Genomic DNA, 27555 nt, shown 5'->3' with positions numbered 1-27555 from the left:
TGAATGCTAGCAGGTGAACTACACACATGCAAGAAGCATTGCCCTAACCCCCTCTTCAACTGGTACAAATGTATTGTCTATAAAGCTGTTCAATTGCATAAACTAAGGCAATACATGTCTTTTGAGCGAAACCAACTGCTGATTTGACTGGATCAATTGCATCCTGGATTTCCGTGTTCTTCCTTTTTACCTGAAATTGTGTGAGGAGTGTGTGGCGTTAGGTAATATTTCTCCAGTGGGCAGTCCTAAAGATAGATCAGACTATGCCACTTGTCGAGGAGTATCTCACATGTAATTCAAGCAGAAGGAAAGAGTGGAGTCTGTTGAAGAAGGCCATGCTGCACAGAGAGAGCTGCAGACAGTTCAAGAGCATTATGTATCAATCAATGCTGGTAGAATAGCTAAGATTTTTATGCAAATTGTTAAAAATGTATTTCTCAGCTAAAACTAATAGGCTCTACTAGTAAATGTATACCATTTGGATTCCAGAAAACAATTTACTCATGTATGCAAAAAACACACACAGGGCTAGGAGGTGCTATAGTCAAGTCTGAAATCTGTCTAGCACCCCTTCAGAAATTTATACATTTATACCCATCTGTAACTGTCAATGTGACTGATTTCACTGTTATGTAAATTTGTTTAATATTTTAGGAATACAGGGCGGCACGGTGGTCGACTGGTTAGCACGTCCGCCTCACAGTTCAGAGGTCGTGGGTTTGATCCCGGCCCCGGCCTCCCTGTGTGAAGTTTGCATGTTCTCCCCGTGCCTGCGTGGGTTTTCTCCGGGTACTCCGGTTTCCTCCCACATTCCAAAAACATGCATGGTAAGTTGATTGGACTCTCTAAATTGCCCCTAGGTGTGATTGTGAGTGCGGATGTTCGTCTCTGTGTGCCCTGCGATTGGCTGGCAACCAACTCAGGGTGTCCCCTGCCTACTGCCCGAAGACAGCTGGGTAAGGCTCCAGCACGCGACCCTTGTGAGGATAAGCGGTATAGACGATGGATGGATGGATTTTTATGAATACAAAATAGATTTAAGTTAATTTAGCTAAAAACTTCAACAAATGTAAATACAAGAGAATAAATAAGAAACGTAACTCGATTGTTTATGTATATACATGTCAAATATGATGTACTAGATAATTTGATTTGTGATATTTCAAAGCTGGATGTGTAGCCATTTTATTTTGAAGGTGTATGATCACATGACCCGGGTCGGTTGTGATATTTCTGTGGAATTGTGGGAGTTTATAGACAAGCGGGAAGACTTACTGAAGCAGGAACGCACGGTTCAACAGCAGAGCGATCAAAGAGATTCATCTACACTGTGTTCAGGAGGCACCCACGGTAATTGTGCTTTTCTTTATTTGTATTTTGTTTTTTGATTACACTTGATGTGTTAGCATTGGCCACAGGGACTCATTCGGGCCTGTATTTTACTTGTAGTTTTCACAGTGTCTTGTGATTTCCTAACGTCATCGCTGAAGAAGGAGAAATATAAATCAAAATCTGGACATCAGTCTGAAACGTGGCCTTTGGACCGACGTAGCTACATGGTGTCCAACGGGGGGCACGAACCCATGACACTGAGATTAAGAGTCTCATGCGCTACCGATGACGTTAGGAAATCCCGAGACACTGTGAAAACATAGACATAGCTAGAAGACATAGCTAAATAATCTCAAGTCTCTACTTAAACTAAGTTTTATTATATCACTGAACAACCCCCCGCCCCACCATGTCATTGTTGTAAATTGCCCAGCAGGAGGCAAAGTATGTACTTGAGTGCGTGTGTGTGTGTGTGCGTGTGTGTGTGGGTGGGTGTGGGTGTGTGTGTGTGTGTATGGATGTAAAAAAATCTTCCTTTACAAAATAGTTGAAACAATGTCTACAGTATTTCAATTTTCCCCTTAATTAAAGACACTCGAATGCAAGAACTAGTAAATATTGAAGATGAATTTCCATTTTGCTAAAATTACAGTGGTGAGGGGCTTCATTTCCGCAGTGCGTTGCTTGCTCAAGTTGTTGCAAATGTTGTCATTTGCAGCTTCACGCAGAGACTGTATGAAAAAATAAATCTGGTCCCATGGGGAGAAGAAATACACGGCCTCTTTTCCTGAGTATGAGTGATGAAGAACGGTAGACTCTGCAGCAAAATCAGAATCTCAATCCATACAGTGTGCCACTCAGCCTCCTAAAACAACAAAACAGAAAAGCAAAACATCAATCAGAACCAAAAAATGACTTCCGGATGACTTTGGTTATTGGATTGTACCAGCAGATGTGGTTAGCACACAAGTCTTCTTGCATTCCTCCTCTGTGTCAAAGCGGTTCCTGTTCCCGCTGCAGCCTCCAAACCAGAACTGAGCACATGCGTTGGCCTGCTTGTCATAGTACCAGCGGATGGTGTATTCGCGGCACAAGCCCTGATCCAGAGCCAAGGCACAGCGAGGGTCTAAGGAGGCGGTCTCTGCATAAAAACCAGATGGGAGAAGTCACCGAAAAAGTTGTTTACCATTTGTTGTTGACCAGACCAGCAAATCGCTCCTGAGATAGAGCTGAATTCCACAAAGATGAGCAGCCAATCGTAACACTGGAAACTCCTTTACTTAATGTAGTTGGCATCAAAAATGAGTGCCGTCACCTGGTCAGCCACAAAATGAATCACAGTATATTGTATGGACAAAAAAAGTAGGATGAGGAATGGGCTTATATGTGTTTTTGTACTTCATCCATTTTGCCACGATACACCTGAAAAAATCCGGTGCAACCAGCTACCTCAAGAAGCCACTTAATTAGTCAAAATGTGTGTAATCGAATGATTGTTGTTGTTTGGTGATGACTTGAGAGGTTTGTTAGAGAATGTTATTGACCAAATCAGCACCATAAAGCCAAAGGAACACAACGGGCAGGCCACGCATCACGTTTTGGAAAAGTTTACGTTTTTTTAGTTTTGTGAAATTAAAAGTTTTCATCAACAACAAAATCGTGTGTAGTCTTATATAATTCAAATGTCTAATACAATTTGGCAGCAACCAGCAGAGGGAGCAATTCAATCAAGCCCTACTACTTTAGATTGCTGCCCGAATGGAGAGACAATATACTGAGAGAGCTCCAGCACTGCAGACTACAAACAGTTGTGCATGGCCAACTGCATGACAATCAGCTCAACAAACTGGCAGCTACACAAATTAGTGAGGATAAAAGGGAGGTAGAACCTAGTGAGACTTTCTACGTGATGTATTGATTTGTAGCGCTTTTTGTTTTGTTTATACAGAAGAACATTTGGGGGGCTATTGGCCTGGTTCACCTTCTCTGTTCTTCATTAAATCATTCCAAAGGTGTTTTAATTCATGGGTGGCGGTCAGGGCCGTTCTTCTAGTTCTTCAACACCAAACTCATTCAATCATAGGGCTGTGCACGAATCGGTGGTGACTCGAATTCATTAGTCAATTGGCCGATGAAAATGAACGCCAAATGAGGATTTCCAGACTCGAGTCACATCAACACTCACACAGACATGCACACGCATCTCACGCCTATGTGTGACGTATGTATGTGAGCAAAACCCCGCTACATTCAAGAACAATACACGAAAGCATTTGTGTGTGTATGGGAACATGTAGCCGGCTATCGAGCATTAAATTTAACTGCTAACCAATCAATGAATCCCAGCTCGACAGTTTATCAACTCCTTTATCGTTCTTACATGGTTGCTGGCCTCACGCCATGACAGTGGCAGACGAAGGGAGTTTGGCCACTTGCACGCCAGAGAGGACATGCTTAGCTTAGCGCATTAGCTTAGCACTAGCTAGCAGGTTGTACTACAAAAAGATGGATTCAAAATGAGTCCAAAAGGATACGTGCTTCAGAATATGGATGGATGGTTGGCAGAACACCCATGACGTGTTTTTCGACAAAAGTACAATTAGTAATCCATTTGAATGGATTCGAGATTTGGTGGTTGAATGGTTAACAATTGCAGATTGCAGATTTGAGGTATGGGTCCAGCACCTATCCAATCATTATTATTGTTAGTCTAAATAGTTCTTGTTGTTATGATAAAAGTTTTGATTGATTGATTCAACCACGGACCTTGCTTTGGATCACAGTCATACTGGAACAGGAAAGATCCTTTCTCAAACTGATAAATTAGTCAAGAGGCATGTTTCAACAATTTCGTCCATATGGCACCTCTTATTCGTAGAGTCTACCTTTGGGAAGAGCAGGTCTTGATGTAGGAATATACTTCACAGATATGCCGGATGATGATGATGATGATGATGTTCCATTTACGGAAGACGAGTCTTCTCTGGAAGAAGGAATACGTTGGAATGCTGTGTTGCCATGGTTAAACGTGTCGCCACGCTCAGCCCCCCAGCGTGTCTCTGTGTGCACTTGCTATTGGCGAAATGACAAAAGTTCATTACGGTTGATCTTTTCTGCAATTGTCCATACACATTTACATTGCAATGGCTGTCCATACTTGTCCTGTGCTGGATCCTTTATGGCCATACTGGAATCTGTCCACCGTGTCCCCATGGTTCTGGTTGCTGGACTGATGGGTGTTCAGGAGTTCCCAGTCAGTGGCGGGCTGGAACCTATTGGCGCCTTTGGCATACCTCCCATTGTTACCATTCCTGCTGTTGCTATGGCCATTGTTGTTTCCATTAGTTAGTTTGTTATATATCAGGTCTCCATTCTCGTCCTCACAGAACTGGCTGACCAACTTGGATTCCAGAGCTGCAACAGAGCCACAACATAAAAACCTGCGTTATTGTGTGCCCTTTCTGTGAGATTTGTAACCCAGACTGAGCAGCCACACATTCCAAAGACTAATCACTTAGATTTACAGCCTTGCATGGGACCGCAACAAGCAGTTAGTGTCAAATAATTTCACTAACTTAAGACTCAGGATGATTAGCTGATGTTTGTTTTGCAATTTTCAAACGAAATATTTTGTAGTCCCAGGTGTCTTAATAATATGTCAGTAACATGCTTCCATCAAAATTACCACAAGGATCAAGAATTACAGCATGTTTCACCCCCTTTTTGGCCCTCACTGACATTAGCCTTTTTTGAGCATGTGGTCAACTCCGAACCAGTTTACTGTCGGCTTTCGTTACCATGATGACTCAGAGCGGCACAAAGGAATGGATACTTGCTGAGCCTCGAGTCTCAAAACGTGAATGTTTGGATTGTATTTTTACTCGTCGAGGCAACGCTTTTTTTTTTTTTTGAGCAAGGCCTGTGAATTACTTTCTCAATTAGTGTAGTAAAATCAGGAGAATGTTTGGGTGTATGTGTGTGTGTGTGTGTGTGTCTGTTGGGGAGATGATTAAACAGGAGGGTGAGGGAGGAAAAAAATTATAAAATACATTTTGAAATTCATCTGGGATAGCTGGTATAGGGACCTTTCATCAAGGAGGAGGACTATCCTAGGTCGACAATGAGAATTTCTGGTCAGCATTGCCACATTAATGTATGTGCTGGTTATCAGAAGGTAATATTGATCACTGAGTCACTGCTTAACATTCAGTGGAACCAAACATTTTCTCATTGTGAATTGAACCAAAAAAAGGCTGAATACAATTACGGCACGCATATAAAAGCTATATAAGTTGTTTACAAATCGCTTATTAATGTCATCATAAACTCTGTAAGTCAATGATGAACACTTCAAATTCACGTGTAACTAGTTCAACTTTTTAACAAGTTCAACAACTGTATCAATCACCAATTCGATCAGAAGATGGAGCAATATATCGATTTAAACAACTTGTATATTTACTCTACAGTCAACCCTTGCCATAGTGGAAATGCACTGGAAAAAATGATAATTCAAACCACAAAAAATATTGCTGAAAACCATTGAAGTAGCACATTCTCAAAGCCGTTTGGCTCTAGTGTAGCTGTACAGATTCGTCTCTATCAACGCAAACTGTGGGGTGGGAATGGGGGCTTTGGGGTTGGTTTGGAGGTAATACATTGAAGGTGTGCAGTGCTACAACAATAAACGTAAATCCACTATTTTATTTATTTTTTCACCAATATGGAATGACTTTTTAGCCTTACAAATGTGGTTAGCCATCAAGTATGACACGCTCAAGGCACACTGCTACCGCTCCAGCAAAAGGGCAAATATTTACGGTGGGCTCACTATTTGGCAAGGAGAAGTCAACTAGATCTCTCGTTTTCAGTTGCTCTAATATTTTGTTAATTATTCATAAAGCTAACAAAGTGATACTCATTTTGAAAAAAACCTTTCTGAGTGTACTCAGAAGTGGTCCCCAAAACTAACTTCCTAATACGTGTTTTGAATCATTTAAGAGTTTACCCTTCTCTTTGATTAAATGAACAGCTCAAATGTGTGTATTTGCATGTTTGTGTGGAAAAAATGAACATACTCCTAGAAGCACAATGGCTTTAGAGTGACTATAATGTCATGACTGCAATGTTTTTACCTGGCAAGGTGTTGAAGTCATCAATAAGGAACATGTGCTCTGTGTCGGGGTCAGATGCAATCAAGTTCAGCTCCCTAAGAAACTCTGCCTGTGTTGAGTCCGAGGTGTTGACAATACCGAGGGCAAACATTTCGATATTAGCAGCGTGCGCTTCCCGTACGGCAATATCGAGCTTTACCGGCTCCCGTTTGTCGGCTTGTCCGTCAGTGATAACGATGGCAACTTTGCTGACTCCCAGGCGTGAACTGTAGAATGCTTCCTGGGTCGCTTTGCGGATGGCCGTACCAGTGTAGGTGCCTTCTCCCATGTACTGAATGCTTCTAATGGCCTGTTTGATATCTTGCTTGGTTACATAGCGGGCCAGGTTGAACACCAGCCTGACTTCCAGGCTGTACAGTACAAGGCCGATCCTGGTGGAGTTGCGGCCCACCGTGACTCGGTCAACCAGTGCGTTGACAAAGTCTTTAATGATCTCAAAGTTCTCTGGCCCCACACTCTCGGAGCTGTCAATGACAAACACCAGCTCCATTGGCCTCTCCTTACACTTGATCCCACATCCTAGAATGAGAAAATGAGAATGAGAACATGCCACTGAAAGAGATTTTGGTTAAGTTTGACCATCGGTCGGTTTTGGAATTTGATTGCATTGGAGGCTTCAACCGACACAACAAACATGTAAAATTGCAGGTGCACCTAAGAAATTACACTACTGAAAATGAACATTCATTTGACCTCTACATGACCACCTGTTCAGTGTTTCACTAATTTTTGTACTTTTTTCTAGCGAGTGGAACCGATAACTTTCCAAGGATTTCCAGTTCTGTGCCTCTTCCAGCCTCATTGTATCCCTCTTGGAATCTGCTAATGACACTTGATGACAATCCAAGCCCACAGGTTTCAAACTTAGGTGCTCGGGGGCCACTATCCTGCATGTTTTAGATGTTTCCCTCCTCCAACACCCCTGGTTCAAATGATCAGGATCCTTATCAGGCTCCTGTAGAGCTTGCTGATGAGCTGATCATTTGAATCAGGCGTGGTGGGGGAGGGAAACATCTAAAACATACAGGATAGTGCATCTCGAGGACTGGAGTTTGATATTTGTGCTCGAAGCTCAGTGGCCACTTCCCTTTGAGAACATCCACTTTTAATCCTCGCGATGACAAGGGGCTGCGGATACTTTTTAACAATTATAACTAACTATCATTCATTCATAATTTTTGGCTTGTTCTCAACAGCATAATGAAGGGGACTGTTGAAATACCAATTCAAATTGATCCAAGAATTTTATTGGTCAACTCATGGATCAAACCCGTCCTGAATTTTGCCATTCGAATACTTGAGAGAACAGTAAATTGTGCGAAAAGTACTAAAACACTGACCAGTTGGACATGTGCATTCAAAAGTCAAGAAGGTCAAATCAAGTTGACATGTCAAGGTTAGAGTTCACTTTAGGCTCATCCTGAAATTTCACCCGAAAGCCGAGTCCCCCTAAATTTTTGAAAGCAGTGGATAATTTGTGGAGAAAATAAATGCTTTAATGACAACACCTTACCACATATTTCTTTGATCAATCTAATGATGTCCTCCCTCTGTAATGAATACAAAACTCACTTAGCACCTCCATAGATGAGATTAGCATTTGCATCCAAAGAAAGACAGATTGAAAAAGGGAGACTCACTGTGAGGCCTGCTTCTCCTTTCACACCAGATAGACCCTTCGATGAGCAAAAAACCTTGGATGACTGACACATCGACAGGTCCATTTACAATAAGCAGTTTGCACGGAAATTATACTCACGGGCTGGCCCGGGTTTCCTGGGTCACCCATATCTCCTTTGAAGCCCTTCAGGCCCCTCTCCCCTGCAGAACCACGGTCACCCTGTCACACAGTCCACAACCTCAGCAACAGAACACTTTCATACACATCTAATTCTTCAAGTCCATGATTGCAAGCACTTTAGCTCCAGGAAAGCCTTCTCCAGCGGGCCCCCTTGGTCCTGTCACCCCCTGGACCCCCTGTTCACCCTAGAAAAATGTCATGGACAAACAAAGAAAAACAGAAAAAAAAAAAGGGTTTGTTTTGTTTTGTTTGTTTTACAGGCAACTGAATGACTATGACAGAAATGAGATAATAATCTACCTTTGGTCCTTGGACTCCAACTCCTGGTGGTCCCACTGGCCCCAGGGGGCCTGGTCGTCCAGGATGACCCTGCAGCACAGAATATACAGTAGAGTCACACGTTGATTCTTTTTATATAGTACTGTACATTATTCCCTTTGACTAGACATTTTATTTCAATACTAAAGCAAACGACAGTACCAATGTCTTTATTGTGCAATTATGAACTATTTCCCTTTATCGAAATACTGTATGAAGTTTCATCCATCCATCCATCCATCCATTTTATAAAACATTGTACTTTCATTGCTATATTCCCTTTGCTAATCCAGTCTTCAAAAATGCAGGTCCACAGCCAAGAGGAATTCTGGATGGTATATTTGAAGGCATATGTGTGTTACATCTGTTAGGTTTCCTAAGCCAAGCATCAGACTCATAACCTAAAAAAACATGAATAAATAACCTACATACATACGTATGACGCACATTGAGCCTTTCGCTCTCTGACTACAGCTAGAATTTTACTAATGGGTGTTGGACAGAGGTTGTTTTTTCATGTAAAAATGTACCTGAGGTCCTGGCAGTCCTTCACCTGGAGGTCCTGGTAAACCTGGCAGCCCTCTGAAACCAATATCCCCCTAAAGCAACAAAGATCCGGCAAAGGTGTTGAGCAGTTGTAGCGAAGCAATTTACATTTAATGGTTTTTTTTGGGGGGGGGGGGATTTTGGTTTGCCTTGTTGCACGCTGCTGTCTGCAGCCAGGTCAGCATTGCAAAAGAGAATCTGCTCTCAATTGCCTTAGCAACATAAATACAGGTCAATTAATGTTAAATACATAAACAAATTTATAGGGGTGTAATGGAAACCAATTTGAATCGGAAAATCAGTTTTGATTTAACCGAGGCGAATCGAAGCAAATTTAAACCATCCATGAATCGCAGCAGACCCCATATCATATCGGTGAAAGATGCACACCGGGTATAAATCGGTATGTGATTAACTTGAATAGTTTGGGCTATGGAGAGCTTTTACATGGTGTTACAGGCTATATGTCAAATCATAATTGCACTGAATAAGAACTGATTCGATACATTCCACTTGAAAATGTACCTTTCTTGAAACGTGTCGTACCTCATGGATTGAGATATGTATTGAATCATCTTTAATCCATTAAAAAACATTCCCAGAGGAAATGGCCCATTGCATTATTTGTTGTCCATCTCCAAATTCAAACATTACTTGAAATTGAAATATTTAAATAAGCAAACAGATATGTCTTTATCTATTACAGGAAGAGGCTTCATGATTTTTCAATGCATCATTTACTTTCCCATTGTATGGGAAAACTTCTTAATTTTTCGTTCTTTCTATTTTCATGTTAATTAGAGGGCCCTCACCTTTGGACCAGGAAAGCCTATCCCGTCAGGGCCGATATCTCCTGGAAGCCCAGGTAGACCAGGGGGCCCCTAAAAAATATATAACGTAGATACAGTATAATGTACATAAATATCACTAATACTGCAGTGAATTCATATCCTGTCACACATATTGTAGCATCACCTAGGTAGATCATTTGAACTGCAGTGGCCTTTGTTGTTCTTACTGTATTCGCTTTGTTTTGATTATAATCAGTTAATTCTGGTTCATGGCTCAAAACCTCCACCAAATTGTTAGGCAATCAATTACTAAGTGATGGGTGAATGGCTATGGATGCAATAAAGTGATGGGTGAATGGCTAAGGATGCAATCTATTGGGAAGGAGATGAATGGTGGATGTGAACACTGGTTTATGGGTGGACAGCGAAGTCCATGTGTAATTCACCATGGGGCCGGGATAGCCTTCTCCTTTTGGGCCGAATGGACCTGCGGGGCCTGGATCCCCATGGTCACCCTATGGCACATGAATACAGTACAAGTCAAGCCATATAAAAGAATTTTATTCATGTATAGTAGATTAATGGTGGCGAAAAGGAAGCACAACAGGATTCATGGTCTGGCAAATGTTGACATTCTAGTTGAATCTGCTCAACTGCAGAGTGGTCCATTCCTACTATTAAGTTACTTATACCTTACCTACATAAATAAAACTGCCTTGCCTTGCTATCGAACAAGGTTGATGTAAAGTAGAAAAGACATAGTACACAGTCGAAACAAGTAGGGTTTCACCTTTGGACCAGGAAGCCCATAGCCAGTCTCTCCAATCGGACCAGGAGGGCCACTTGGACCAACATCACCCTAGACCACAAGTAATAGCTCATGTTCGTGGGTGCAACCTTACATCAATATCATCCTGTCTATCTTTGCTCAGTCTTAATACATAAACAAGCATTCTGGCTTTTGAAACCGAACTTACCTTGGGTCCCGTTACAAAGCGTCCTGGTGGACCGGGCAAACCCACCCTGCCTTGTGACCCTGGTTCACCCTTAATAATTTGATGAAGACAGTCGAGGGTAAATGTGTGTTGTTTGTCATTCTGCTTTCATTCATGCAATTATAAATACTTTTTCTGTCATTTGCATTTAAACTGTCCATCTGGAAGTGCATTCTGATGCAAATCCTCACCTTGGGTCCTAATGGGCCACTAATACCAGGTGGCCCAGTCAAGCCTCTTATTCCCCTTTGACCCTGGTCACCCTTAACGGTCAAATGGAAAACACAGTCATTAATTACTTATGTACAGCTCAACAAAGCCCAACAACAAAGTAGGGTGACATGTTTTTTTACCTTTTCACCTTGTGTTCCAATCCCAGGTGACCCTTCTGCCCCCCTAAGGCCTGGAGCTCCTGGCTCGCCCTGAAGTCACAGAGCACACATGCATGTAATCAATGCTAACTAAATTCTCCAGTCAGGTCCTTAGGTATTGGTACAATGACAGTTTTTATAAATATGCCCCGTCTCATTTTAGAGGTTTCACACACAAAATATCCATGCTTTGATCCAATTTCTGTTCCGCTAATCCTGTTGAGGCTTGCGCAGATCTGGCGCCTAATCCTACTGATTTCTGGCCAAAAGGGTAACTGCACCCTGGACTTCTTGCCAGTCAATCACACACTAGTTGGTGGAGCTTTATCAAGGGTGTAGCCAGAATTTGTTTCTCTGGGGTGGCCAAGGTGACACAACAATTTATTGGACATAATTTACTAGATAATAGTTTTTCTTGGCCGTTGCTATGTTTTTGCTTATTATCTCAGTAATCTTCTGTCGTATGCACTTATTCACTAGCTAACAGCCAATCAGAGTGGTCAATTGTCATCGACAGCCAATGCGATTTTGCATACTGTGATCGATGACTCATTTGTTCAAATCATATCTAAAAAGCACAATAACACAAAAATCACTTAATTCTTCACAATTATAAACATTGCTTTTGTATAGGTTTATTCATGCTTTTATTATGAGTCTAATGGACAAGATTGGCATGTGTGTGCACATGACTTTGGGTGGTATGAACCATGACTTTGGATGGTATGATAAACAATGACTTCTTGACAATGTAGCTTGGTTGCTAGGGTGTGAAAGTAATCATTTTGGTGCCGATGGTGAAAATCAATATTTCTTTAACAAAACAAACTTGGTTAATGTAATATAAATTAACACTCTGTGCCCCTCCATGCACTTTGGATTTCTGAGAGACAAAAGCAATTAAAGAGCTAAAAGCTACCTTCTGCCCAGGAGCTCCATCCTCCCCTGGCAAACCCGGTAACCCCGAAATTCCTGCTGATCCTTGCTCACCCTGAGGACAAATGTCAAATCCATTTTACGAAGGAAATGATTTGCAATTTTAAGACTTAATGGAATCAATGTTGAATTGTGACCAACACACACACACACCTTATCTCCATGTTCTCCAATTCCTCTCTCTCCTGGGGAGCCAACCTCACCGGGCAACCCTTGGTCTCCCTGATTCAGGAAAAAAAGAGAGCCTTAAATACAGTATGTCAGATTATATAAAACATATTGATGAATATTTTTCTTCGACCACATTTTGGGTCTAAATTGTGACAGTTTCCAATTAGCATTTCCTGATTTGTTGAACAAACCTTGGGTCCAGGTAAGCCTTCTCCCCGTGGACCTCGCAGCCCTGGTGGCCCTCTCGGACCCTCAATGCCCTGTAATGGTGTCATTTATAAACATAATCAGAAACTCACAAATGTGACTAAAATACGCAACACATGTGTCATTGATCGATGACAACTGTTCAACCAGCACTCATTATATACTTGCCTTCTCACCCTGGATACCCAGACCTGGTAGTCCGACGAGGCCTGCAGGACCAGGAGGGCCAAACCCCCCCTATAAGAACACAAGTTAGTGATTACACTGACATGTAAATGTTGGCCTTTACTTCGGGCTCTATTTTCTTAGACAGCGCAAATGCAGGCGGATCCTGATATTCTTATCAAGTGCAAGGCTTGCAATTTGGCAGACCGAGCTCTGCCAAACTGGACAGGCCGGCGCAGCAGGAGGAGCGTTTGGAGATGTGAAAAGGTATAATTTGGTGGCAGAAAATCAATTTAAACCTTCGGCCTGCTCAGACCACATCTAACAAAGGTGCAGGGTAGACAGCTGGTCTTACATGACATACAGTATTTAATTGATGAATGTGTGAACAACGGATGTCAAATTCTCTGAGTCATTTCATTATATTTTCTAAATCATTCCACTGGCTAGCACAACTTTGAGGTAGGCAAAAAAAAATGGGGTTGAGAGTGGTCTCCAACAGCCCACTTCACAGTGCAGACGTGCATCTGCCATGTGAAGACTCTAGTGCATGACTAACATGCCACATTTAGAGGGTACACTGATGGTTGAATTTACTCAATTTTATTTCATCTGTATCCAGATCCATTTTCAAAGTAGATGTATAGTCTGCTGAAAAAAATCTATCTGGATTGCGATGATTTTATTTCGTGCAACCACTTGACAAAAATAAAATTGAGTAAGTTATGCACCACATTTTTTTGCAGTGTATGAAAGGGGCTACTTTGGCCATGGTTGAATTCAACTGGGACCACGCCCACAGCTGTGCAGACAAGTAGCTATGTGTGCCAAAATTGGCAACCTGGTAAAATATATCATTTTCAGCACGACAAATACTAATACCACTGCATATGTCACTTTAAAGCAGTGTTTTTCAAACTTTTTTGAGTCAAGGCACATTTATTTCATTGAAAAAATCCCGCGGCACACCACCAGTTGAAATTGTGAAAAAAAAAAAAAAAAAAACTTATTTTAACAATATAAGTGTTATATTGTTTATATAAGCATTTTTTAACGTTGAAGAATGACGTTATATGATAACTTCTTGAATAGGAATTAAATAACACAAAGAAAAAAGTATTTTATAATGTTTCATATTGATAGTGTGAAACATGGGCCTGTTTGGATAAACGTGCATCACTAATTCGCTTGTCTCTAAACAAAGACAATTAGCTACCTGCTGCTGCTGCTGCTGCTACCTGTTGGTATGGAAGAGTACTACGATGTAGTAACTACATGACTACGCTGCCAGGCGCTAGACCGCACAGGCACACAAATTAGATAATTTCCCGCAGCACACTGAGTTTGAAAAAGACTGCTTTAAAGTATGCAGCTGCGAGATCAGTGAAGAATGCATTTGAAAAGCTAAAATGTAACAAACCCAACTTACCCACATTCACCAGTTTGAAACAGCCACTGTTTGTCCAAACTTTGAGCTCCATTCACACGTGTCCCTGTCTTATGCTTACATGGTATATGACTCCCTAGAAAATGCATTCAGTGGTGGATGCCAACCCTTGAATGTCTTCAAAAATTTATCTTCATGCCTTTGGGAAACCTACACAACCAGACTTAAAGCCTTTTGTGTTCTTTAACGTACCTTGTCTCCTTTAATTCCAACACCCAATAGTCCTCTGGGTCCCCGTGGCCCCTCCAAGCCTCGCTCCCCCTAAGAGCAGTGACAAAGGAGTTACTCCGTGGCAGATAACAGTAAATATATATAAAGAACATGTGAGCATAAAGACAGTCCAAAGCTTATCAAAGAGGTGCCTGTAGTTGCTAAGATGTTTTCATTTATTGTGATGACCCTCTTCATCATTATCCTGCCACCTGAGGCACAGATGTGTGGGAAGAAAGGTAATTCTGCTCAGAGCTGCTGTGAATCAGTTTCCAGTGAAAACACCATCTGTGAGTCCACAGTCAAGTCTTCATTGAGAATAAACACCAGCAACGTTTTGAACAATCTTGAGAGGTTTTTGCACGGGCACTGAATATCTCGGTTGACTTTCTATAAGGCTGAGTCTATATACAGTTTGATTCGCTGCAACTTAATGTTTTCAAGGGCTAAAGATTTTTGCTTGAAAAAAAATGGTACAACTTCATGATCTCACTCCAAATGACTTAAAAATATTCTACCATATGCGGAACAGCACCAGCTCCGTCGTGCGTCACACCATAGGGTACCAATATGTGTGTTGACAGTCATGAAATCTTTTCAGGTGACTGCTGCTTGTTAACGCCCTCCAATGAGCCGGATAATATGTTGAGCCAATGGCAGGCGTATTGCATTTATGAATGTTATGTACCAGAAGGACTTTTTGTTATTAACTCCTGAAAACGCACTTGTTGTTGTCCTTTGATTTGAAAGTTAATGCATGACATACATTCTGGATAGCTTAATGGGGGAGAAATAAGCCAATTCCATAAAGGTCAAATTACATACCTTTGGGCCAGGGAGACCTTCTCCCAAAGGCCCTCTTTCTCCTTGGATCCCCTGTGGCCCTTGAGGCCCCTGAACACAACAAATCAATATAAACAAGTGCAGATACAGTTTTCTTACTTACTTTTCTGGATAATGCAGTGTTAGTAGAATTTTACTGAACCAGCAATTCCTCCAGAAAATGTATGTAATATGACAAATTTTAAAGCAAGAGTGCTAACCGTCAGGCTTTAACATTTTGTCAATTTTGGGAATGTATTAAAAACCTCCACAAGCGCAATGACTTACAACCTGGTCTGGTCTGATATGAGTCATATATATGTGTCAGAATTTAGAACATGTAAAATATCACATTCAATATTACATTGACCTCTTGACAGTATATTGTGGCTAAATCTACACGTGATCTAAACATGACTATGATTAAGGGAGCATGCAAATAGCTGGGCACTTGTAAAATGTGACCTTTAAAAAGCACTTCCCCAAGCAGTGACTCTTTTAGTGGGAGAAATATTATCAAGATCTACTGTAAATTTAGACAAAAGATGCGGTCAAAATGAAAAGAAAGAGAAAACAAGTCAGATGAAGACATAATCTTCTTGTATGAGTAGTTTAGTAGGATGTCACCATTTGAACTCTTTGACTATCATGGTTTTGATTACTCACCGGTGGCCCAGGCTCACCAAGACCCACTGGACCTATTGGCCCTGGTTGCCCCTGGAGCCCAACGTTTCCCTGTTGAGTTGAGCACAAACAAATAAATAATAGACATTTCATTTTTATTTAACATTTTGGCCTCACAGTCAAAGGTTCCGGGTTCGAATCTCAGCTCATTCCTTTCTGTGGAAGGTTTACATGTTCTGCCTGTGCTTGATTGTTATGGGTACCCCGCTTTATCGTCATGTTTAAAAAAAAAAAATGCATGTTTCGTTAATTTTTAAAATTGTGTTCAGGTTGGAATGTGAGTATGAATAGATGTTTATTTATAGAGTGTTCCCTGTCCAGGGAGTTCCCTTCTAGCCCACAGTCAGCTGGGATTGTCAAGCTTGCTTCCACAGTCCTGAAACATGTCCAAGGTTCACTGAATGAACACTGTCTAGGAGGGTTCACCAGCCTTTTTGAAACTGACAGCTACTTCTTGGGTAATGATTAATGCCAAGGGCTACCAGTTTGATACACACTTCTGAAATTACGAATTTGCTCAAATTTTATGTTAATAGTTAATGATGTTCATCTATGTGAATTTGCTGAACATGATTTCGTCACAACAATCCAGCCATCCATTATCCGAACCACCTATCCTCACGAGGGCTGCGGGCATGCTGGAGCCTATCCCAAATGTTTTCCGGCAGTAGGCGGGGTACACCCTGAACTGGTTACCAGACAATCGCAGGGCACACAAAGACAAACAGCCATTCACACTCACAGTCACACCAAGGGACAATTTAGAATGTGGGATGAAACCGGAGTACTCGGAGAAAAACCATGGGGAGAACATGCAAACTCCACGCAGGAAGGCCAGAGTCCAGGATCGAATCTGTACTGTGAGGCTGATGTGCTAATCAGTGCCGCCTTGTCACAGTAATGATTAACAATTATTTAATAAGATAGGGAACAGGTAAATATCAAAATGCAACAAATATTTACAAGTGTTTACATTTTCAAATAATCATGTCTGCAACATTCCTTAGAAATCATTATGTCCGATCACTGGTCAGCTATTTTTATAACAGGCTTGCGGCTTATCGATGTGGTCCTTGGGGGCTCGCTGTTGTCATCATGGTTCAAAATATTAATTACTGCCAGAAATTTTCAGACCCTCTTTTACTCTAACATTTGAAAACAATTGGAAAAATATATATAAATAAGTTCCTGGGATTGAATGGCTGGACTGCGAAAGGACAAATATATATGTCAGTGGCAGTGAATGAGTTAAACACGACACAAAGTCCATTTTTGATTGCTCCTTGCTGGTCTTTAAATAGAATGCACGTTGATGGAAATGAATGGGAATATAGTATACTCCATAAGAATGAATGGAAAGATGAACCTTTTGTCCTGGGAGCCCGATTCCTGTTTCCCCTTGGATTCCAGGTGGACCAGGAAGTCCCCGTTCGCCCTATGAAAAGAGAAGCAGCAAAACACAAGGTGCGTTGGATTTGTGAAATCACTTGCGTCATTGAAGTTTTCAATGCTACATTAACATTCTTAACATCCATATATTTGGTATGCTTTCGTGTCTCACAGTGCACAAGAGGAGGTCACATGGGAGACGTCAAGAGGGTGAAGGGATATTTGCAAATGAATCCTGACTGCAACTATTTTTTCTATCCCCAGCCCTTCCAGACAAGTTGGAACAGCGCTAGATCCTCAACATTAGTCTGTTATTCAGGTGATACGGGATGACAGGCAGACAATCAACAGACGCATTCTTCCAAAATAATTAAGTAGTAAACAGTGGAAGGATTGGGAGTACAGGCTTGTCACACAGTTGGCAGCTACAAAACTGTGTTTTGTAAAAACAAAACACAGTCTTGAAACTAGGGGCCCAGAAAGTAGAGAACAGAAAAAATAGAATGACAAGGTAATAGTAGGTGTGATGCTTAAGAGGGATATCATAGTACAATATGTAATCAGTAGATCAGTCTGGGGGTTTTCCTTTGAAGGTTTATTTGGCAAATTCCTTCCAGTTTTCATTTTCACGTCAAAAGTAGAAAGGCCTCTTTGGTCCTAATGTTGTATGTACTCATGACGATGAATATGCAATGCATTATGTTCCCAAGTCACTGTTCTCAAACACATGCTTGGTGGAGAAGCTCACACATATGCAGGCATGCACGGAAAAATGGGGTGGAGTTGATGCCTTGCTAAAAGACACCTTGGCAGTAGTCAGCAAACAGACATGCAACTCTCCAACCATTTACATTTTATCTGCAACGGGATTCAAATAGTGACCCTCCGGTTCCGAAGTCTTTACAGATGAACTGATTTAGTTTCGTAGCGTCATTCTTGTCTGAATTTGTTTTACAATTTGGGGATTTATTTTGAGGTCAAAAACACAAAAGGCAGGCAATTGAATGTGTTCAAAGACACTGACCCAGTGACGTTATTGTGAAACAGAATCGAATTCCAACCAGACAGGGATGCAGTGCATGCATGCATCACATGGTTTTGCAACGGTACAGTACCTGCCAAGATCCACTACAATTAAATGATTGACACGTGACACTTTGTCTGCTTGGTTGGTTGAGTTTCAGGTCTAAACATCTCCTGTGCTACAGTGATGCATATTCCTGGTCCTTTGCCTAGAAACAATTATTAAATGACTTACTTTTTTACCAGTCACACCCTCAGGTCCGATATCACCAGGAGGACCAGGCAAACCCTGGACATTGAATAAATTCATGATCACAGATTAATAGTGGCATTTCAAACTTTTAGTAGATTTATATGAAACACATCTGAACTTAACACCACAAGATTTAGTGGATGGTAGGACAGAAAAAAAAAAAAATGTGTTAATGATGATTACTTTGACTTGATTAAAATTGTGAATGTGTTATTACCAACTGGATTCAGAATTATTGAGTGAATAAATTAATGAATAAATAAATACATTAGAAAATCTGCTTTTGTTTTGTCTAACAGTGATTCTACCTGAAGTCCACGATTTCCCCTGGGGCCAATGGACCCTTCAGGTCCCTGTAAAATGGAGGAAGGTGCCTATTATTAATAGCAACGTCCATTCAAAAACTGTTCATTTAGAATCATTAGGGTGAATGAAAATATGAAGAATAAATCATGCAGTGTATGGATGAGAAATGGAGTTTCAACGTACTAATTATGTCATAATATTATAAATACTTTTTGATATAAATGGTAATTAGGGAACAACATACTCTGTCTCCCTTAATTCCAGGAGTGCCACATTCTCCTCTTTCCCCCTGAAAGAGAATCAAACAAAACGTGTAGACATGAAATGGAATAACATTCAAACAAAGACTCAAATAAGCCAATTGGAGTTAAGCCAGGACTGAATGCGATCCAGAGCGTGTTGGTTGAAGTCCAAGAAAAGTGAAGTAACTAAAGATACTTGCAGGTTACATGATAATACAATGAAAATATTTCATCATAGGTGTTTGTACAATACCTGCTCTCCTTTGTATCCTGGTCTGCCCTGTGTAAAGCAAACAGTCTTGTTGAAAACCACAACATTTTCTATGCTTCTTACTCATGACTTCTTGTATTACTTGATGAAAAAAAAAAGGATTGGTGCACACCTCAGCTCCCTCTTGACCTGGTAATCCGCTAAGGCCAGCATCACCCTTAGAACAAGAAAGATTTGGAATTAGGATTACTGTGATCAAAGACTCTGTATGCACTGACAAAAAAGGAGAGAAGTTAATGGATGGGCAGCACCTTGTGTCCCTTTGGTCCTGGGATGCCATCCTCTCCAGGACGGCCCTTCTTGCCCTGCACAGAAAGTCAGCAACAGACTATTAAAAATTGCTGATTTGGAAAGTAAAAGTTATAAAAATGGGGAGGAGATTTTTTTTTTACATTATGCTCTCCATAACATGTCAGCATGATTTCATTGCGTAAATCATCATACGCACAATAATCTGTTTAATTGTCAAAACAAGTCAAGCACATAATACCATGAACAACATATATGAATTTATTGGGACTTTTGATCAATGTTCATGGAATAGAACTACTACCACGTACTCTCCTTTCCTCAATCCAATTGAGATTATTTTTTTCTGCTTGGAGATGGAGAGAGTATGAACATCGGGCTCAGGGCCATTGGTCACTGCTCCGTGCAATATACTGCGTGTGAGGACATTGGGGTAGTTATTGTTGGGGTTGGGTTGAGACATTTGCAGCGTTTCTTCCCTCGCCACATCACAACAGAAAATATCTGCAGCAATGTGTACCAAAATCTAAGGCCAGGAGGATGAGGATGGTGGCCAAGAGAGGAAGGGTGACGACAGCAACCACTGATAGTGTGACTGCTGTTGTGAAACTGTATATTTGTACTTTTTTTTTGTTTGTGTTATATTTCTTCCATTCACAGAATGCTGTATACATTTTCTTTTTATGTACTGTCCAGTAATGTATGGAAGTTTTACTTTCTGTGCAGTGTGTGTGACGTCAAACTTTGGAGGCTGCTCTTACTGTGAACATTGCAAAAAACACGCACAGGCCAGCTTGGTTTTGTTGTTTCCATGCTGCTCATGGTGTGACCAGCAAGAGCAAAACAGCAGCAGCAGAAAAAGCCAAACAAAACAGCCAAGATTTGAAGTCCAATCTTTGTTGCTGGGCAAGTCGCTCTACCAAGTGAGCCAAAGCCACGCAGCGAGACCAACATGCTGTCGTTGCCCTGCTGGTAGCAGAATGACCAGCAATAGCAGCTGGTCATCAGCTATCAGCAGCTCCTGGCTGGGCCCCTGCTGGGCGGCTGTGGCTCAGTGCATTGAACATATTACCCAGTGACCAAGTGTTGGCTGTTTGAATCTTGGCTGTTTGGATTCGATTTTGCCGCTGTACACCAGCAAGACCAGCATGAAAACGCAACAAAACTATGCTGTTCCATCCTCTTTTTACCTGGTTAGCTGGACCTCTGCCATAGTGGCAAAACATTTAAGCATTTTGACTTGCAGTGCTTAGACAACGCCAAAGGCGCGATACATTTTGGGGGGACTGACTTTTTATATGAGGAAGGAATTTAGTTTTGCCACATGGGTAAACTGTTTTGGGAGCGATATGAGCTTTCACAGGTGATCCATGGTGTTGTGATGAACCATCCAGGTTATTTTGGACAAAAGCACAAAGTGAATGCAAATGAGAAGAATCTTTGTATTTTTGGTGGTACTGACTCCTTATATGAGGAAGGGATCTATTTTAAAGCATGTGTGAACAGTTTTAGGAGAAATATGAGCTTTTGCTAATGAGTGTTAATGAGCTAATGAATGTATTGTTGAGCAGAACTGTTTTGCCAAACAGTTTTAAGACTATCATTTCTGTTTCAAGAAATTAGTCAAACCAACGGAGAAAAAAAATGTCCTCTGATGCATTACTTTACAATTACTTGCAAACTGAGCGATTTCTGAAATTGTTTGGAGACATTCAAAGCACAAATACACTATTTGATGTTTCACATCTTGAACCATGCAATACGAATTCTCTTGAAGCTTTGAAGTCCAAAAAGGTCTGAAGCCAAAGAAGCTTTAATGTGAATATCAAGTGTTTTTGTGCTGAGTTGAGCGTTGCATCAAGATCGAGTTTCCATCCTTGCCGACGCATACGGCTTTCCTCAGCGCACACCCGCTGCCATGACATGAAACAGCGCTTGCGCTCCGTATTTGCTTTAAAAGAAATAATTACTCCTTGAAGAATACATCAAGCAAACATCTGTTTGTGGACGAGCCTCATGTAATCACTTTGGCAGACGAAGAAAGCCTAGATGAAACAAACGCGCAGAACGTGTGTGCTTATGCGGTTGTGAATGGCCACATTTTACTGATGTATGTGCCCGTGTAAATAGCTGTTTGGGCCTGTCCTCAATAAAGTCAACAAGGAATTCACGGCATTGTCACTGCTGCAGGGAGTCTCTCAAAACCATTTTCCACCCAAACCTTGTAATTATATCACTTGTTGGCATCAGCATGTGTCTTTGTCAGCAAAGTCTCGATTGAGAAAGGAGCCAAAAGTGAGACTCACCGATGTTGTATGTTGCAGTGTGGAAAGCAAATACTTACAGCAGGGCCGCTGGGCCCCCGCTCGCCCTTCTCACATGCACACAGGCTCTGCACAGGGGGACACTTGAAGCACAGGGAAGATAGAGACTGTTAGAGAGGGCCCATTCAGGGACACAAATCAAGTCATGAGTGTTTAATACTCACTCCTTCCTCTGCCAGTGTTGTCTGCAGTGAGGAAAAAAATATATACTTTAACATTGGAGCTAATACATCATGATTCATCAGGAAAGTAAAGTGACTACGCATGCAGAGGATTTTTCAATACTGTCATTATTTCTGGGTAACGGAGTGGTGGTGTCAACGATGCTGAGGATGGAAGTGTCATGGTTCTAGGTTGGCCCTTGCCATTGTGTGGGTTGGTGCCATCTACATCATCTGAAACCCTTTGTGTACTGTCAACTATTTTCTTCAGTCATCTGAAGGACCTGGTGTGCATGTTCATTCTTGCTCAATTGCACCTAGTTTTCATACAGACATCGAATGGGACATATATTTGCAGCTACCAGATGTTGCATTGCAGTACACTGTACTGCAACTCCTAAGAATCAACTTAGCATTGCAGCTGTGATAACAGAACAAACTTTTATTCTTAACAATTTCCCACATGGCCATTGCTCCCCATCTAACAGAAATACGCTGAGAAGTGAGTGAGCGATTTACATGCTGCTGGAGGCATGTACTGTATCTAAATTAAGATACTTTTTTATATATAGATACTTTCACGTTATTTTAACAAACACTGTATAGTACCATAATGTGTGTTAAATGTTGCCCACTCGGCATCCATTGCAGCCTGATCATCCTGGAAGGGGGATTTCACCCATCGGTGGTCCCTTCCCAAGGTTTCTCATTCCTCAGATGTTTTTTTTTAGTTTTTCCTTGCCCCCCTGCAGGTTTTGATCAGGGGATGTCGTGTATATGCTGTCGGCATGTGAAGCCCTTTGAGACTTTCCTGTGATTAAGGGCTATATAAATAAATTTGACTTGATTTGACTTAACTACTTTTTCAATCAGATGTTGGGCTAGACCTCTTAGTTGCCCCACGAATCTTTCTCCAACATCATACAAAGACTACTCATCTGTTCGTAAATCCATTTGCTATAACTGCTTCCATTATTCTTATTCTTATTCTCATTCTCATTCTCATTCTCATTCTCATTCTCATTCTTATTCTTATTCGTATTCTTATTCTTTTTGTATTATAGGGGCGGCATGGCTCAGTGGTAGAGTGGTCATCTCCCAACCCAAAGATTGTGGGTTCGATCCCCGTATTCCCCGGCCAATGTCGATCATGTCGAAGTATCCTGGAGCAGGATACCAAACCCCCAGGTGCTCCTGATGCTGCGTCATCAGTAGGTGAATGAGGAACAGTGTGAGTACCGAAGGTAGAAAAGTGCTATACAAGTGACAGCCCATTACCTTAAATAAAAAGGTAATGAAGTCTCTGTTAACGGTTTCAGGGAGCCGATGCAAGCAGACTACACCCTGAACCGGTCGCCTGTCAGTAGCGGCACACATAGAGACAGACAACTATTCAAACTCACATTCACACCACCACCGAGTGGCAACTGAGTCCACGCTGCCTGCATGGCAGTCAGTCAAATGAACCACTACACCACCAATGACCGCGCAAAAAACATTTTCTACAAAACACTGTGAGGAAAAGTCAGTCACATTGCAGTTCGGGACGGGAAGTGAATGAGTGGAGATTGAGCCCATGCATGTCAGTGCACGGACGTTAGCTACACAAACAACCCCAGTGCCGAAAGCGCTCACGCCCTCAAGACATTGTAGGCAATTCTATGATTCCAGTAATAGCTTGGGGAATTCCCTTCTTCTGTCCTATCATCATTGTGCCCAGGTGCGCAAGGTTCAACTTCATACTTTGTACTTCATTCATGCAACACTTAGATGTCCAAAAACTTGTATCCATGCCGTAGCTGCTTTCAGAACCACAGTTCATATAGCGTAGAGAGTGGCATGTTTCAGAAAGACTAAACAATAGAGTTTAATTATGACCATCTGATCTCCTGCATGCATAAATTCCAGGATGTATTTACTCACAATCTCTCGGACGACTTTTTCCACAATGCCTCTGTCCTGCAGGTTATGAAGATAGCGTGAGGCTGGCAAGCTTGCAATTAGCCGCAGCTGGGCAATATTGGCAGACTCCTTGGCTTCAGGCGTAATTCCGATGGTGAAGAAGCGGACGCCCTGGTTCTTGGCATCAGCCACGGCTGCCGATATGTCCGGGTTCCTTGGGTGCGAGATACCGTCAAAGAGCAGAATGGCCACCTTGACGCTGCCGGGAGCCGATTCTTCCAGATAGATGCGTGTGAGGTTTGTGATGGCGTAGGTGGTGTAGGTGCCATGGCCGATGTATGTCATGGGAGCTATGCGGGCCTTGAAATTATCGGGACCCTGCCACTGGTTGAAGGTTTGCTCGATGATGACATGGCTACTGTACTGAAGAAGGGCCGAGCGGGTGATGAGGTTGCGGCCGCTCTGCACGTGGAGACCTTGCAGTCGCTCGGTCACCTCTGTTGCAAAGCGCTTCTCATGGGCGTGATTGTCTTTGGCGCTCTCGGAGCTATCAATTAAAAAGGCTAATTCCAGACTGCAGGCATCATTCGTAAGTGCTGAGAAGATAACGTAAGATGGAGTCAACTTTAACAGCTTGGTACAACTTTTGCTAAATGACTTTACTTTTGGAAAGTTAGATTGATCCTATATTTATTATAATCATTTTAAAATGTTTTCAGTTCTGCAAATTGCTGATGCAAGTTTGTAGCCCTAAATATAAAAATGCAAATTTAAATTCAAACCCCAGAAAAAAAACATTCACATTTTTTAATCACATGGTTGTACTGCTTTCTAATTAGCTATGTGGCATCAATTTCTATGTCCGAGTATGGATGGTTGGTTCCTATAAAGGACTTAAGTCTAAGTTTTTGTCCTATCATCTGCTTTTCTTAACAGAAGGGCACTGGTGGTCACAAAAAAAAAACAGCAAGCGTTATTTAATGGTAGAATTTTGTCACATTGCCTTCAATTTTAATGGCAATAGTAATGGAAGTATTGTAATTGTCTTGTAAAAGTAAATATGACAACAGTTTAACTTACATAAAATAAAATGTGGATCGAACCTTACATTCAAGCACTTTTTGGCAAAAACATTTTTTTTGGGGTTATTGCTATTTCTATCCCTCCGTTTTTGGCTCTGATAGCATCAGACAAAGCCAAAGAAAATGCACAAAACACATGTAGACCATTAAAAAAAGGAAATTTTATCTGCATGTTTTAGCTTTTCTCTCTTTTTTTTTTCTTAAAAAGCCAAACACTCTTACAAAGAGTTCACCGTTTTAATTAATCTACTTTTTTAGGCACTCCTGCAGTGTAAACCGAATAACTGAATACTTTCATTTGACGATATAGTAACACCATGATACAAACTAAAACAGAGTTCATTGAGACAGACTTACATTTGCCATTATTTGGCACATAATTGGACGTGTATTGCCTGTTTTTCCTCTTAGTGGTCACCTCCTCTTCATAGCCTCTATTGTCCTGTGCCCAAACACCCTGAAGCCCCCACAGGAGCAGAAGCCAGTGCAATGAGGGCATAAGCAGCATGGTGGCCTTCAACGGGAAGTGATGACATTGACACCGTTAATAACTGAACGGTCTTAAAACAAGCTTTAACAAGCGGAACTCACCACGTGGATGCTTTATGTCTCCAAGGTGATCAACAGTTTAATGCTCCCCTAAAAGAAAAGACATTGAGGGGAAAAAAGAAATTGTCTACACTCGGAATTTGTTCGTTTCCATGTCCAGAACCTGACGGTACTCCAGGGATGAAAGGTGATGTTCAGCAGCTGACCAAAACCATGCATGTGGTGTGGATCTCACATTTGAGCCTTTCTAAAAAGGTGCAGTAAGTGAAAGAAGGACCGGCCCTTTTTGTGAGCTCACTCACTCCCATTTCTGGGAGGGGACCTGCGGAGGCACCTCAAGACACTTTCAAAAACTGCAGTGAGTGCGTTGGTCCTTTTATATGTTATTCATTGGCCTTCGTTTGACTTGTGTGTTCATCTTACCACTCAAAACTGAAAACTGCCGGGGAAAAAAGTAATAAATTGCCACTGGCTTTATACAGCAAAAATGAGGATTAATCTTGTCACTGCCGGTATTACCAAGCAGTAGAAAATTGTAAATGTGGAATGGTTCTTCCCTCCGTCCATCCATTCATTCACTATGCCGCTTGTCCTCATTTGGGTCGTGGATGAGCTGGAGCCTATCACAGCTCACCTTGAGTGGGATGCAGAATACACTAAACTCTTTGGCAATCAATCACATGGCACATACAGTACAACAGACAAACAACCATTCTTATGGACAATTTCGGGTCTTCAATTGAAATTACATGCAAAGGAAAACAGTTTATTACAACATTCTTTTGAGTAGTTCTTATTTTATTATGTCCAACCGCTGCCTCAGATATAAACTGGGTGTCCACGAAATCTTAAATCACAGGAAAGTCTCAAAGGGCTTCACATATGCACCAGATGATATCCACGACATCCCCTGATCTTAACCCCCAGGAGGGCAAGGACAAACTCAAAAAATTCCATCTGGGGACAAGTGAGAAACCTTGAGAAGGGACCACAGATGGGGGAATCCCCCTTCCAGGATTCCCAAGTCTGTGAAAAGGGGGCAGAAAAAGAATAGAAGTGGCAGTAAAGAGGCCAAAACAAACTGTTCAACTAAATGCAGAATCGTACAAATAAGTCTTGTTTTAAACATTTCTACTGAGGGAGTGCCTCTAGGAGCCGCGGATGGGGCATTCCAAAGCATCGGTGCCCGAATAGAAAACGCTCTAGAGCCGGCGAACTTCTTTTTGGCTCTCTGGATCACTAAAAGGCCGGCATTTTTTGACCGAAGGTTACGGATCGGAACACTAAGTATCACTAAGTCGATGAGATAGGAAGGTGCTAAGCCGTGCAGTATTTTGTAGGTAAGTAGCAAAACCTTGAAATCACATCTCAAGTGAACTGGGAGCCAATGCGGTTTTATTGGAGTTAAAAAGCAAAAAATTGTGAGACATCCATTGTTTAATCTCGGCAAGGCACGCCTCTAAATTACAGCAATTAGGTTTGTTATCTCGAGCGCCATATATAATTGGGTATCGTCAGCATAACAATGAAAACTAATGTTATATTTACGTATAATATCACCAAGCGGAGGTTGACTGGTTAGCACGTCCGCCTCACAGTTCAGAGGTCGTGGGTTCGATCCCGGCTCCGGCCTCCCTGTGTGGAGTTTGCATGTTCTCCCCGTGCCTGCGTGGGTTTTCTCCGGGCACTCCGGTTTCCTCCCACATTCCAAAAACATGCATGGTAGGTTGATTGGATACTCTAAATTGCCCCTAGGTGTGATTGTGAGTGCGGATGTTTGTCTCTGTGTGCCCTGCGATTGGCTGGCAACCAGTTCAGGGTGTCCCCTGCCTAC

The 27555-nt window shown here is 41.7% G+C and overlaps 1 protein-coding gene across 1 annotated transcript; it reads right to left on the bottom strand.

Annotated features, from left to right (window-relative positions):
• Nucleotides 1-1813: 1813 nt before the first annotated feature.
• On the bottom strand, nt 1814-25912 carry LOC147153437 (uncharacterized). The gene is made up of 36 exons (XM_086044290.1): nt 25764-25912; nt 25530-25686; nt 24112-24686; nt 22192-22212; nt 22048-22110; nt 19706-19759; nt 19567-19611; nt 19437-19463; nt 19186-19230; nt 18944-18988; nt 18618-18671; nt 17337-17405; nt 15953-16021; nt 15290-15358; nt 14447-14515; nt 12811-12879; nt 12627-12695; nt 12418-12486; nt 12248-12319; nt 11311-11379; nt 11149-11220; nt 10940-11008; nt 10753-10821; nt 10409-10477; nt 9984-10052; nt 9156-9224; nt 8608-8676; nt 8424-8492; nt 8266-8346; nt 8147-8182; nt 8020-8056; nt 6468-7025; nt 4490-4746; nt 4218-4404; nt 2279-2473; nt 1814-2197 (listed from the first exon to the last, which is right to left on the bottom strand). The coding sequence occupies exons 2-36, from the start codon at nt 25678-25680 to the stop codon at nt 2190-2192; spliced, it is 3618 nt and encodes a 1205-aa protein (XP_085900416.1). The 5' UTR covers nt 25681-25686; nt 25764-25912; the 3' UTR covers nt 1814-2189.
• Nucleotides 25913-27555: the final 1643 nt, after the last annotated feature.

The sequence above is a fragment of the Filicampus tigris genome, chromosome 1 (genome assembly GCF_054856515.1).
Source record: "Filicampus tigris isolate MCC_2025a chromosome 1, RoL_Ftig_1.0, whole genome shotgun sequence".
In the NCBI taxonomy this organism is placed as follows: Eukaryota; Metazoa; Chordata; class Actinopteri; order Syngnathiformes; family Syngnathidae; genus Filicampus; species Filicampus tigris.
This window is presented reverse-complemented; position numbering and strand designations above follow the sequence as displayed.

Bases quoted from the DNA above. Each gene is read 5' to 3' on its own strand.
- LOC147153437 (XM_086044290.1), bottom strand. From the start codon at position 25,680: ATGCTGCTTATGCCCTCATTGCACTGGCTTCTGCTCCTGTGGGGGCTT. The intron at 8,677-9,155 runs GTACATTTTTAC...TCTGTGCTGCAG, and splicing joins AAGGACTGCCAGGACCTCAG to GGTCATCCTGGACGACCAGG. The intron at 8,493-8,607 runs GTAGATTATTAT...ACATTTTTCTAG, and splicing joins TTGGAGTCCAAGGACCAAAG to GGTGAACAGGGGGTCCAGGG.